This window comes from Myxine glutinosa, chromosome 10 (assembly GCF_964187855.1).
Source record: "Myxine glutinosa chromosome 10, kmMyxGlut1.1, whole genome shotgun sequence".
Taxonomy (NCBI): Eukaryota; Metazoa; Chordata; class Myxini; order Myxiniformes; family Myxinidae; genus Myxine; species Myxine glutinosa.
Window position 1 is genome coordinate 112,585,474 of NC_136270.1, and position 15,523 is coordinate 112,600,996.

At 43.7% G+C, this 15,523-nt stretch overlaps 1 protein-coding gene across 1 annotated transcript in view; it reads right to left on the reverse strand.

The window, feature by feature from the left end:
* Positions 1-21: 21 nt before the first annotated feature.
* Positions 22-15,523, reverse strand: part of TNRC18 (trinucleotide repeat containing 18) — a 183,419-nt gene continuing 167,917 nt past the window's right edge. The window contains 7 exon segments of the mRNA XM_068126273.2: positions 22-2,546; positions 3,707-3,943; positions 5,299-6,656; positions 8,767-8,940; positions 9,861-9,903; positions 9,905-9,978; positions 11,265-11,373. Coding sequence (XP_067982374.2) covers positions 2,340-2,546; positions 3,707-3,943; positions 5,299-6,656; positions 8,767-8,940; positions 9,861-9,903; positions 9,905-9,978; positions 11,265-11,373 — 2,202 coding nt within the window. The 3' untranslated portion in view covers positions 22-2,339.

The window sequence follows — 15,523 nt, forward strand, 5'->3', positions numbered from 1 at the left end:
AGAGTAAAAGGTTGGCACAGATTGACTGACTTATGGCCTGTCACCAGGCCCGTTTATTGGTGCAATGCTGGGAAAATAACAGCAACTAATACCAAACAACATTTTCAGGTATGCCGAGCTTCAATCACCATCAAGCTCGGAGTGCATTTGAGCCCTAAGAACATGTCTGTACCCGTTAGTCAATGGGGTGTAGAAAATCCGAGGCAAAGAAGGCACGGTGCAGGCTGGGGAAAAAAAGAAACTATCTTTCACTATCCCTTCTCGGACATCTTAAGACAACGTCGTCGTGCAAAGAGCAAGCAGAACACATTTGGAACATGTATTGCTGTATTTATTGGAGGAAGTGCAGATACAAAATTAAATACTCAAAAATGTCTTATAAACCAAGGGGCTTTTAACAAAGCATAAATTGTTTTAGTGTTGTTACAAAATTGTTATGCTATATACACACTGCCATCCGCTTGCCCCAAGTGTACGTCCCCTATGAACAATACATGCACGCAATTTCCTTAAATCTTTAGTTAACAATGCAGCTAACGTTTACCATTAAACAGTGACGACAACACCTTGACTACAAAAAAATATTCTCCTTAAATAGAGGTTTTTGAGGCCAGCTATGTACAGACATCCCATTGTTCATTTTTCAAACGACCAGTGTGGGATAACAGTTGAGAACTTACCGAGAAGTCACTGAGGGAAGCCGACGAACCCGCGTCAGTGTCCCCAAATACGTTACTTGTCGCCATAAATTTATCCTTTATTTTAAATTCTGCATCTTTTACACCTTCACAACCATTTCACACTCCCCCCCCCCCCCCCCCAACCCCAACCCCTTCCCACCCCTGAGAATACCACAAGTACCAACACTGACAACTGGAACGTTTCTAAAACGACGATACGTGCTGCAGGTGGTACAGCCGCACTTTAATTATCTCATGACATCTTGTTCTGCTGGTCTCGCACATGTGTTTTGCAGAAACTGCTACGTTTACGTAAAGTCGTCGTAGTCCATTGGATTTCTGCAACTGGCTTTTTGAAATGTTATGATATTGATGGAAAGATTTCCAATGCATTGTCTACTTTCACCGTAGATGGAGTGACTGCTAGGTGGGTCAGCTCAAAAAGGTAAACACTGTGCATGTTTGCATAGCAAACAGCGGGAATCCAAAGCAAATAAACTGGGAGGGAGTAAATGCAGTATAAACAATGGGAGAAGATTGAGTGGCAAACATGATGCGACGTCCAAATTTTGCAAACAACGTTTTGCAATTTTCAGCAGAATGTTCAATGCACTTCGAGATTCCCTCATATGTCCCATCGTGAAACATTAGTGTTGAGCATTCATCCGCTATGCAACCTGATGTCTTCCGCATCAAGTACAGAGAGGCTACATCTATCCACAATGAAACTGTGATTGTCAATTTTCTCGTTGACCACTTGTAACGTACAAGCGCCAAAATAAAAATAACGCAAGTGCTGTCTTTTTGCCTCACCGAGAACTAAATTCTTGGCACTTGGGGGTGGGTGTGCTCATGGCACTTGGGGGTGGGGAGGAGGGCGGTCTATGTACAGGGTAGCAAAGGCCCACGAAGTCCGTTAGATTTGAGAAAAAGCAGCTTCACGGGAGGTGCTTTGGCATCATGAGAACATCGTAATTTACAACCTTCTGGCTTGCCATGAATCTCGTGTCCGAGCGCATGGTCTACAGGTGTGCTTGATGAAAAGTCTGTTCCTAGGCCTATTTTCAGTGCTGTTCCTCTAGACGGTAGAGGAAGCATGGCTTTTCGACAGCACCAAACTGTTGTGGCCAGAACCGACTTGCTGCGTTATGGTTTCCACAAAAGTCGACCATACTGCAGCACAAAAACGAAAATATATAAACAATATTCTAGAATCACCATGTTGTCCTTCCTGGCATCGTTGCAGGATTTCTTTGCCATCGTAGTATACTTTTGGATGTATGGTAGTAGGTATGGTAAAAAAAAAGAAAATCATGGCTCTCTTCATCCTTTTCATCAATTTGGGATGTGAACTGAGTTCTATCATTCCAACAAAACCCTTCTGATGTTGCCTCGACTCGAAAGCTTCCCTGCTGGCTCACAGGTATCGTTGGACCAAGATGGATAGTGCAGAGAGTACGTAGTAGTTAAAAACCATTTGTTGAACAGTGGTAATGGTTTTAGAGATGAATGTGTGTGCTTCCATTTGCCCGAAGCTCCACAAACGATTTTAACATGCATTCAATAGTTGTTGTCCTCACACTCTTGGTTTTTCCACTCTCAATCTGACCTCTCCCTCTTTTTTTATTTCCTTCCATATGCTTGCACTTCATACAAGGCTCAGCAGTGGATAGGAATGCCTTCGTTGTCCAGGAGGACACCCGTAGTAGGATCATATGATCCAGCCTGGTAAAAGAGGTCACCGTCACTTTGATTCCTCTTTCCACGTAGCACCTGCTCGTACTGTGCCAGGCTCAGTACCTGGCAACGGTGTGAGATGGTCTGCACGTCATTCTCGTCCGCATGCTCTGATTGGTACAAGGCTCGCTGTGGCAATGGGGAAGGTCAGAAGGGGGAGGGAGCATATGGTAAATCTGACAGGAGCAACATGAAGTGTTTGTTGGAATACATTTTTCAGTGTCATAAATGAAAATTGACTCAAGTTCAACAACTTTCCCCTGAAATGATGTGCAACATTCATCATGTATGTTGTTTTGCAACCTTATGTGGGAGTAAATAAAATCACAGTTATATCCTGTATATGGTGGTCCAGGCTCCGCTGTGGGGGGTGTGTAGTTTGGCCACAGGGGTTTTTTCCCTTGTTCTAGATCGTTCGTGTGGTCGCGGATGTCGGCTTAATTACCGCAGCCACCAAAGGTGGATGGAGGTTGTTTTCACCACTGCCTGTCTGTCCATTTGTGAACGAGGTATCTCAAAAAGTTGTGGACGGATTCAGACGAAATTTGGCAGAGATGTAGCGTATGTGACAAGGATGAAATGATTCGATTTTGGTGAAGATCCGGATCCGTATCCGGTTAGTAAATTTTTTTAGGTGATTCTTCACCATTGGGAGATCGGGACAAAAACGATACATAGCAGGGTATCTCAAAAGGGTTTCAACGGATTTGGACAAAACTTGGCGGACAGGTTTGTGTGTGTGACAAGGAAGAATCGATTCAATTTTGGTGAAGATCTGGATCCGGCTAGTATAAATTTTAAAGTGATTCTTCACCATTGGGAAAAAGGGCCATAAACGATATATAGCAGGATATCTCTAAAAGTTGTGGACGGATGATTTTGATTAAATGTTATTCTGTGTTGTGATTTTCTGATCTACTCTAGGATACAAAACTTAAACTGTTCACCTGGTGGAGGTATGCTCTCTACTGAGTGCCGCTCTAGTTCAATCTGTCATTTACCTATGCATCCAGGAACCATATAGGTCTGTTTATCCAACAACTTAATACATTTATAGAACATGGATTAAGCGTACAAAAAGCAAAAGGTTTTCTTAAAATAAAAAATAAAAAAACATCCGAGTCAATCTGTGCATCAATATTGAATGAACCATGACCTTTCCACCACTTTGGCAACCGACAGTGGATACGTTACATTAGCCATGAGAAATCATTTCCCTAAGCTTATAATAACTGAGAGACTTGCACGAGGTTATAACAAAAACCAATAATTGGTGTGGGCAGTGTTACCTTTCCATCATTTGGTTTCCTGTTCAGACAGGTCTCTTCGGGATGGTAGAACCACTTAACACGCACCACCATGTTGCTACCCCAAGACTCCCACATGCTCTCAATGCGGCCCACGTAAGGCAAGTTTGGCCGACCGGCAGACAGGAACACGGCACAGTCCCCCACCCGAAGGGTCTCCTTGCCGCGCTCAATGGCTTTGTAAAACAGCTTGCGCGCCTTGCCCTTGACGCCTCTTCGCTGTGCACAGATTAGTGGCAAAAAGTTAGATCATGCTCCTTCAGCTCCAGCCCATATTGCTACAACGTGAACATAAGCCATCGCCATTATCATCCTAAACAGTATAAGTAGAGAATGTGGTTGTTCAAATTTGGCCTGGACTTTTGTATATACCTAAGATTGTATAAAATCATCACTCTGCTGTAACGGTCTGTACATTTCAACAGAGTTGATATTTCCATCGACCTGAAATTTCCTCATTATATCCTGCTCCTCCTCCAGTCCTCCATGTTATTTCACTTTCTACCATCTTGATTCTCAACACTCGCTTTAGAGCAGGTACTGCGTGAATACTGTGTTTTCTTAGCGATGCTATGAAGATATATTCCATCAAAAATTAAGAATCTACACACTCTTTTAAACCAAAGTCTACCTTTTTACTATACCTTATTAAACATTAGCTCAATTCAAATTTAATCCACCTTCTCAGACGATGAACGTCATACCTGTAGTGTCAATATACCCTAGTTACCTACTAAATTGAGTTCTAAACTACAAATCCAATCCGAGATGAAGAACTAGTCTTCCATGTGAAGGCTAGTGTTGGCTAACATTCAAAACATCAGCTTTTCTTTGCTTCCCTCACTCAACTTCCTGCTTATTCAATCCACAAATACGATCCAACAACTACGTCTTTTAAAGGAGGTTAACCTCCATTAGAGTCCTCCTGTCAGTCATAGGAGATCAAAATATAATTAGCTAAAGCTCATTTGTACTAGCCCATAGTGATATCACATGCTCCACCACTGATCATGTTTAGCTCTTTGAATGATTGTCAGGAGCACGTTTTATTAGACTGTAAGCCTACCCCTAAGCAAGTAACTCTTCACTGTTTGTTTACCATACATAGATCACACTTGTCTCATTTTGAGTGAAAAGGTGTCATTTTGTTTTTCATAGATCAGTTTTAAATTACTGTGCAGTTACTTTTAAATTACTTTAAGAGATGTGCTTCTGACATTCTTTGAAAGAGCTAGTTTCGGAGTCGTGGTGAAACTCATCGTTTTTACGATTTTTTGTTTTACAAGAGTTTTCCCCCTCGATTTCTGAAAAGTTACTTTGTTGCAACCCTTTACAATATGTATGCCTAATGGTACGTTTGGGCACGATGTTGAACGTCCTGATAATGAACGAAACCATCTCTTTCTGGGATCAGTGTTGTTATAAAAATAAAAAAATACAAAAGAGGAAGAATAGATGATAACAATGACAACTACAACGTTTGTGGAGAAGAATGGTGATAGGCAGAAATAAAATCGAACAAAATGAAATTCAAAAATAATGGACGGTTGTAATAATTGCTCAGCGTTTCTTACCTGTGTGGGCTTTCCTGACCATTTCCACAGCTGTCGTACGGGCAGAAAGGCTGAAATTTTTGGACGATTCTCCACAGAAGGCAGACGCTGTCGCTTGGTGGGTTCCCGGTTGCCTCCAGCTATCTGCGTCCTAATTGACTCTCGTTTAGCCAGCCTCGTCTTTGTTTTCGAGGGGCAGCTGGGGCCGGCCTCGGGAAAGGGTGATGGGACTGTCACCGACTCAGCGGAGTGCGACAGGTGGAGAACAGATGAAGTCGGTGTCTGTGTGGTTGATAGGAATGATGGCACACTTCCATCATCGGAGTCTGTGTCCGACTCCGAGCTGTATGACGAGTCCTCGCTCTCACTTATCGATGAATTGGATTCGGAGCTAGAAGGTGCTGAGAGAAGGCCGTGTGCCATGTAAGAGGTTGCATTTCCCCTCGTTCTGCCAGGATGTGAAACTGTCAATGCATTCCCTACATCTTCTTCCTCTACATCTTCCTCCTCTATCAATTCCTCATCTTCCTCTTCTGAGTCTGAGGTTTCCGAAGAGTCACTGTCGCTTTCACTGAAGCCCTGCGTATCAGTGCGGGCAAAATCCTCCCCGTACTTGCCAAAGCTGTAGTTGGCAGGAAGTTTGGGCAAAGCCACACGCACCATTTTTGCTGAGATCTCAGCATCCAAGCCAGTGTCCCGCTGTGACCCAGAGCTTGGGAACTCCAGAGAGCTTCCAGTGGGCCCACCAACATCCCCAGACTGGAGCTTGTGACCCTCTTGCAGCATCAATGCCTTAGTCTTTTTAGTCTTAGGAAATATAACACCTTCCTGGTCAAGCTTTATTAACAAGTCACTGTCCAATCGCTGCTTTCCTATGGCCACCTTCCCTGGTGCATTTTTTGGCCCACTGTCCCTCCTCAAGGGTCGAATAATGGTGCTTGCATTTGGCAGGCACGAAAGGAAAGGGTTGGTGAAACTCGGCTGCTCACCTTCGACAGCTCGTGTGAATGATGCCAGTGAAAACATGGATGATGACGGTAAGGTTGAAAGAGATGTGTGGAGGACTGGCTGTGAAAAAGACCCACTACTGACACTGCTCGAGGCCTTGCTTTTCTTTTTGATTTGAAGGTTAACGGTCTTCATCTTCATACCCTTTTCCAGTGTCATTTCCTGTTGAGAACCAAAACTCGATGCTTTGCTTCGGCTCTTCAAGGGCTTTTCTAAGGTGGATATTGCCAGGCTCTGATTGTCCCTTTCTTCTTCTTCCTCTTCATCATCCTGCTCACCCCCTGCATCTTCATCATCTTCACAAGCATCAGTTTTAGATGTCCTGGTAGTGAGGAGGTTAGAGACAAAGACATCCTTTGCACTTGATTTCCCTGCAAAAGGAGAAAGCCAGACCAATTTATTTGTTTAATATTTAGTGACAGTAGCATCAAAGATCAACAACAAAAAAAATGAATGCTATTCAGAAACTCAAAGACTCCTTCAAGCATTGTAGATTAGCCGGTGAGAAATGTTGCAAACGGGTGGGAACGGATAACTTATTTTTACGCTATAAAAGTGGACTGTGATGTGGTGTATGTGAAGATGATTGGTTCATTAATCTCACAGTCATTTGCAAGACTTTGAAGCTGTGGTGTTGCAAGCGCAACAACAGGAAGTATGAAAACAGATGGAAAAACTCGGGGAATTGAGAATCTAAATAAAAATTGGTGTCAACTCCGACTTCTTGCCCGATGACGTGGAAACCACAGACAGGTTTGTACTTGTGTAATATATGTGTGATCTCCTTAATAAATCGTGTGAAGTGTAAAAAAAACTAAGGAAGGAAGTATGATAAAAGCGTACATTTTTGGACCGTTTAAGGGGCCGAGTGGGGTAAAATTTGAGTAAAATATATATTTTAATCTTTTCATGTCAAAATACTCTATGATGTATGTTCTTTCAGAAATCAATCCTTTTAATGTGAAAATTGAACTATTTTTCCAGAAAATATGGGTCTAATTGTCAAAGGTAAATCATTTGTTAAACCGGAAGTACCTTTTTCATAACCGGAAGTGGATTTTTTGGCCTAAATATCCCTAAAAATATGTTTTAAAAACTGGCAAACTCTACAGTCTGTGCTCTTATGAATATTCATAAACTTGTTATAACTCAAAAACTAATCATCAGAATTTCTTCAAATTTGGTCAGAATGTCAGGTTTGAGGTGTTGAGTGAATGAATGATGGCTTTTAGAGATACCCCTACTTAAAAAAAAAAAATGAAGTAAAATGCACCCTTTTCTGTTTCTACAAAAAATAATCAGTGTGCAGCTGAAATAAACTGATTTGAAGAAAAGCCATCATTGAAATATTAGCGCATCCCTATAATATGTAAAACTGAGGAAAAAAAGTAGATTGCCTGAGTTAGTTGTATGGGGTTACAATTTTGCTGACAAAATGCAAAAATGAAAATTTTCAATTGTGTTGAGGAAAATAAATGTAATTTCCTTATTTGAAGGTGTATTGTTTCAATTCTTCAATTTTTGTATTCTCCAGATTGTCAGCTTTCCAGTGATATATGGTTTGTAGGGGGTAGCTTGTCTGTGAGTGTAGATATGTGCATTTGTTTGATGGCGTGTAAAACCCTGCATTTTATCCCACTTGGCCCCTTAAATACGCACACAAGAATGGTGGAGCGGTAACGGGTAAGAAAACATGCAACTTTACAAATAAACAAAAACTTCTCCTATGTAACACAAGTGTGTGAAAAATATTCAAATATGTTTCACTTCTCCAATAAAAAAAGTAAACGCAGTAAACGAGGTTTTAATTTAATCGAGTACCGAATGATGGATACAGGGCTGGCAGAAAAGCGTAGATGTAAGCACACTCGCCTCCGAGCTGTCCAGCCTGTGTTAGAATCCCGACTGAGCTATAACCTGCCATCCTGGTGTTTCACAGGTAGGGTGATTGATCAATCTGGGTGCCGTCCCTCGGATGGATGTTAAACTGGTCGTCCTGTCTGCCGGCATTAGTTGGTGGACATCAAAGATCCCACAGTGCCCTTCGCAAAGAGTAGGTGAGCTATTGCCGGCACCTTAAAGAAATTACAAATTCCTGCCCAAATCGCATTGAGTTGAGCCTCAGGCCTGGAAAACTGGTTCGTGAAAAGATTGGGACAAAAATGTTCCCCAGTTGACCTCACAAAAAGGTGGGAATAATTGGGGCTGTAGCAGTCGTAGCAGTCATAGTAGTAGTGGTGGTGGTAGTAGTATGAATACAACAAGACATCTGCAGGGTTTACTTTTAACCAGGTAAAACAGATGGTCTAAAGCTAGTATTTCTGGTGGTAGTTTGTTTCTCAATAAATGTTATAATTTGAACTCCCACAACCAGCAAATCGAGACAGAAACATCAACATTTGATTTGGGGCTAACACAACACTTGCTGGTGGATGTTAACATTATTGATGAGTTTTATTTTATTACTATCGATGAACATACCATGGTTGTCTTTTCCCAAGGCCTTGTTGCTGCTCCCACGCCCCTTGCCCTTTGCCCCAGGCCCCAAAAGGTCATGCAGCACTGCTGCTGACTTGTCTTTGGCAGTGTTGGAAGGCACCCTCTTTCCTCGACCGCCATCTCTGGAGCGTGCAGTGGGTGCCGTCACCTCAATGCCTGACGACAACCAAACAAAAGGGGTCACATTTTGCATTCCATATGTGCCACGCCTCTCCATCCTCCCCTCGTCTCCGCCATGCCCCGTTGCCTCTGTAATCCACACCCATCCCTTCCTTCTGTCTGCTCTGTGTGACCCAAAACCTGCTAAAAACTATTTTGCAGGAAAATCTCGAGCTCAGCCTGGCATAGCTAGCGATATAAGGGTCATTGGGGCAGAGCAGGCTGTGCTTGTTCACTTATTCATCCTTGAATGATCCACAAGACACTGGCAAAGCGATTGAAGGCAAATCCTTGGCCATTCTAGGCCTGACTGTCTTCCCAAGGGTTTCAAAAAAGCCTGTCTTGAATCGGTCGCCCATAATACATGGATTCACCGCTTGGCTTGTCAAGCTGGTTCCACCATATGGGATCTTCCCACTTTCTCTTTGTTGTGAATTCTAGTACCTGGGGCCTTTGCTGCATCTTTAACTTAACAGTTGGACATACCACAGCAAGGAAGTTTTTTTGTTTTTGTTTTAACATTGATTTCATGTTCGCAGTAGATTATACATGAATCACATGAAGTGCAAATACATTAGTAGACATCAGTGTACTTTGATGTGAATTTCAAGGACATTTGTAGACAATCGGAAAATACGTATGGTAAATGGGAATTTAACCTGTATTCCGAGCATCATGAGGCAACATTTCAGATGGAATGCGAGACAGGCCAACTTTAAACATTTAAATAAGCATCTGGCAATGCAAATATAGTAAAAATCCTGTAGCATGAGTAATATAACCACTGAGACACTGAGAGGATGTGCTCTTCGAGCACTTCGGAATGAGGAAAAACCAGCGTGTTGTAAACTTTAAAAAAAAAACTTTTTTTTTTAACCAGCTATGAAAACGAAATGTTTTGTATTTGTAGAACTCACATTGCGTAGAATAATGTGCAGGCAGAAGGCGCACGTCCGACAAACAAAGCAATTTTACCGACATCTCCATCATCAAAGTCGATTGTCACAGTGTTGTTATCCGTAGGCCTCGGACTGCCTGCACAAGTTGGAGCACGCAAAGAAGAAAATGTTATCAGGTTCATTACCACCATTGTTAATTATCTATCCGTAAGCACTAATAATGCTCAGATCAGAGCAACAGGCTTAATGCTTCTGCCTGCAGATTTATGCCACAACTTACTACGGTTGCGTTCAGAACTTTGCTGGTCAGTGAGGTCGCAAGTGCCGCCTTTTCCCACCCTTTTTCGCAAACTTTATTTGCATTCAAAATCCTCATACTCCTGCTCCAGGAAACTCAGTGGAAGCATTTGTATTTTGAGAACCGTTTACCTGAGAAGGTTTCCAGGCTGAAGCCTGGCCCAGATGGTTTAAGATAAATGCGTGTCCTCCAAAACGACTCTCCAAAGCGTTATTGTTGATTCGAGCTTTTGCAAGCGCATGTGAAAACTTCCCAATTCCCTTTCGATTGTTATTTTAGAAATACAATCTGTAAAGATATCTCTCCCACATCCCTTCCCCACCTCACAAATTATGGCCGCTATGAAGCCTCACACCTTATTGCGATATTAAGAACACCCAAAATGGTGGACAGACAGTTCTTAAGCAGTAACATATCCTCACCCTCATTCCAAATCGATAGACCTGGGGTTTTGGGTCTCTTCTTGCCGATACTCTGTATTTCCACTCTCACTACTCATGTCCCCTACACTCTGACGACCTTGGGCTGTGAAGACTTGATGGAGTGCAGCAGGATCAGGCAGAACGTGCACGAATATGAAAATCCCCCTCCAACGCGGCCCCAATACAATTGTCATCAATCATGGTGGGTCCAATGAAATAACCAGCTATCACTCAGTGGATGCGATCATCACAGAGCCGAAACAAGAGAGCAAGGGGGGAATTGGACCTCCTGTCTGGTAGAATGAAAAAAAAAAAGATCGATGGCCTGGGCCTACATTTAATTTTAATCGTGCATATTGGTAATGAAGATAGCCTTCTCCAGACTCGGTGCTATGTCATAGGGTTTGAGCTATTCCTGATTTGGAAGCACTCAACATTGCACACAAATGTGAACCAACTATAAGCAACCACAACCTCTTTTATACAAAACAGAAACGTTGTTGTGATTAACGAGGGTTATAGCCACCCAACGGCAGAAGTCTGTAAAGCTGGAATGACAATATAAAATGGGTGAAATAAAAAATGGTGCGAAGATCAGTGTTGGGATGAACATGGGGGTTAGCAATGGAGGTTTGCTAGAATGGGTGTTGATGGCTGACAACAGGGGCAAAAGAAGTGTAGCAACAGATGCTGATGTCTTACCATGCACCACGGTGCCTGGATAAAGGAACGGGCATTTCGGATTCCAGTAAGCACAAACTCGAGCGCCTACAGGAAGGTGCTGCTTCGAGGGGGTCTTGTTGTCGAGGATCTGCGGGGGGTAGATAAAGGTTGTTGCGCTGTATTAATTTTGCAACTGCTGCATGATGACTCGCTCAAGAAAGGTCAATTTATTAGGCGATCGTTCACAGTTATGAAGACATCTGTCTTGCATCCACCATCTTCACGCATTGATAAAAATGTTAGCAACAGAGGTACTGAACACTAATACTGTACGCATCAGGTTCAGATGTGGGCCTTGTCAAGCGAGCATGTCAACTACCCTGTTGCAGCGTCAAGGAGTGCCGAAACCGCGGAACTTCGGATTCCAGTAAGCGATAATCAATCATGAAGTTAACTCCGAGGGCCTTTCACTCACTCACCGCAGGCAGGTTGGTGGTCTTTCTGTCTTCTACCGACTCCTCTCCGGCCTTGCTCCCCCAGCTCTCTCTGTTCTCTGTCCCCCAAATATTCCTTCAGGTCGCACAAGATCTGCCAGCAACCCTCTTATGGTTAAACTGCCAAAATCTAGGCTCTCTGCTCACCTTCACTCTTTCATTCCCCTTTTTCCCCACCTCTGGAACAAACTCCCCCACTCCCTTCAATCCCACTCCACCCTCCAGGTCTTTAAAACAGCTGTTCACCACCATTTCTTATCTTCCCCCATCCAAAACCTTGATCTTTTCTACCCCCGCTAATTCACCCCAGGTACACTTTTTTCGAAATTCCAACTTCTTTCCTGGAAGTCCTTGCAGTGTCCATATGTTTTATACCTCTCCCACCTCCCCCCAAGCCCTCTCCCTCCCACAGTTCTCTCGATGTCCCTGCTCTCAAATGTTGTGTTTGTGTCCTTCCCCCTCTCTCTCCATCTTGTCCTACCGCTCCCCTTATTTTGTGTTTTATGTGTCGGTTTGTGTCAGTTTGACTTTTTGTGTGATTAATGTTAGCTCTTTCACGAGCCTCGATCTTGTATACAAAAAAAAAAAAAAAAGCAAAAAAAAAAAAAACTTCTAATTTTAGCTTCGGGCAAGGGTGTTGTTTTTTTCACTCTTGATGAACTAACCTATTAGCTTTGGAGGAAGATTAGGAACTCTGCAGGAACGAATTAAAGTTTATCTGAGCCTGTTGTGAGTTCTGGAACAATGTAGACAAAATAAAGAAAACTAGAACTGCTACTTTAAAACTGCTGGCAGTGATGACCGGTTTACTCGCACCCACTTTTGATACAACCCCACTTTTGATACAACCCCACTTTTGATACAACACCACTTTCATTGGACATGCTTTGACACAACCCCCTTGGATAAAACCCCGATACACACACACACACACATCCCCCCTACCCCCACACCCCTCCCCCCACACGCACACCCTCCAAACACACACACACCAACCGCCCCCCCCCCCCCACACACACACACAATCCCTCCCCCACCCCACACACATCCCTCCCTACACACATCCTCCCCTTCACACACACACACACACACATCCCCCCTCCCCCACACCCCTCCCCCCACACACACACCCCTCCAAACACACACACACCAATTCCCCCCCCCCCACACACACACATCCCCCCCAACATACACACACACACACACACACACACACACACACACACACACACACACATCCACACACACACACACACATATCCACACACACACACACATATCCACACACACACACACACATATCCACACACACACATACACACACACACACACACACCCCTCCCCCCACACGCACACCCCTCCACACATACACACACACCCCCCTCCACACACACACACACACACATCCAACCCTCCCTCCTCCACACGCACACCCCAACCCCCCCCCCTCCACACACACACATATCCACCCGCCCCCCCACACCCACACACACATCCACACACATGCACATCCACACACACACAAACACACACACACACACATTCCCCCACCTCCCCACCCCCAACACACACACACACACATACACACACACGCACACCACTCCACACATACACGCACACCACTCCACACATACACACACACACACCCCTCCACACATACACACACACATCCAACCCCCCCTCCTCCACATGCACACCCCAACCCCTCCCCACACACACACATATCCACACCCCCACACCCACACACACATCCACACACACACATCCCCCCACACACACATCCCCACACACATACCCCCCCACACACACACCCCCTTAACACACACACACACATCCCCCTGCCCCCACACACACACACATCCAACCCCCCCTCCTCCACACGCACACCCCCCCCCCCCACACACACACATATCCACCCCCCCCCCTGCCCCCACACACCCACACACACATCCACACACACGCACATCCACACATCCCCACATGCATACACACACAGACATACACACATCCCCAGACCCCCCCCCCCCACCACACACACACCCTCCCCCCCCCCCACAACACACACACACACATCCCTCCCCCCCCCGCCCCCCCACACACACACACATCCCCCCCCCCACCCTACACCCACACACACATCCACACATGTCAATCCATGCACTGATTGCAGAAAAAGCGATTTTTAAAAGAAAATTAACCTGAAATTGCAGACAGAATTATTTATTTTATCTGAGAAGCCAAATGAGGTTTCTTCTTCTTTAGTTCTCACAACTTTGTGTGAAATGCGATCGAGTTAAAAAAGTCAGAATTTGACCAAATCTGTTTCATTCGTTTGTTAATATACCTCTTCTATTGACAAATCTTCAAGTATAATTTGATTTGAGGTTCAAATGACCGCGGGAGATCGTGTGATAGTGATCACGTCCTGGAGGGACAAAATGGTGCGTTTCTTCTTCTTTCAACAATAAAGACTTTTCGCTTCGAGACCGTACGTCCAATCATCTTGAAATTTTGCACACTTGTTCCGCTTGATGAGATCTACATATCATTAAAAAGTCAAGTCGATCAATGCAGTGGTTCAAGAGTTAGAAGCTTTTTAATATTTACCTTCCATTATTTAATGCGGCCAAACCATGTGACTTATCAAAACGTCTCAAGTAACATTGAAACATCCCCTCATGTGGAACATTTGTGTGAAGTTTCCACTCGATATCTTTACAAATTATGGAGGTGATACCATTTCTACTTTGAGCTTAAAAACGTCATAACTCTGAAACCATGTGTCGGATGACATCATGCTCGGAGGCTTTTTTGTTCGTCAGGGGTGTGCGAATATGCAACATGAATATGTTTGGGCTCGATCCGTTCAGCCGTTGCGGAGAAAAGGGGTTTTTGTGTTTTTTCACGAACAACAAGATGGCGGCCGAACCATGTGACGTATGACTTCGAAATTTGTTGCATTCTGAGTTTTTTTTAACTAAGCATCTAGGGAAAAAATCTCATTTTCGGGGGAGAAAAAATTTTGTTTGACGAATTCTAACCTCTTAACGTTAGCATTTTTAATATACTCGATACACATGTTTTTTGTTCCCATTGCAGAGTTCTTTAGAATGAGCCATGCCTCAAATTTTTGCAATGAGCGGTTTCGGAGATACAGAGGGGAAAAGTTGAATGTGTTTTACAAGATGACGCCCATACCACGTGACCTATGACGTCATATTTAGCATTAAAAAATTATCGGAGCCGAGACGATCATTTGATGAAAATTTCCTGTCAATCCGACCAGCAGTTGCTGAGAACATGAATTATGAAGTTTTCGGAGGTGCAAAATAGGGCGGAAGAATAATAATAAGAAAAACTCGAGCAGTAATAATAGGTTACTCTCCATTTCATGGAGAGTAAACCTAATTAATGCATTTAAGAATGGTTCGTTGTATGTCTTGTTGTGATCTTCATTGGCAAACTCTCCCCGACACTTCTACTTTTGGAAAAATCTAAAAGGTTGAAATTCACGGCCAAAAATGATAAAACACAATCCAGAAGCAATAATTATACGTTTCAAACTTTTTGGCGTTAATTTTTCTACTCTGCTCCCCCTCCTGTGTGAATAACAAGTTTTATTCTTGTAATGCTTTATATTTATAGGTCTTGTCAGAATGACGGAAGAAGCCCCATTCTTCACCGTTGGACTGGGCATATTTTTTCCCACCTTTATCTCCCGCTTCTTCACCAGCACACGTTTAATTCGCCCTTCCTTTCCTCCCGATTGGCAGCAAATTTGAAAAGCCTATTTGGAGCCAGCAA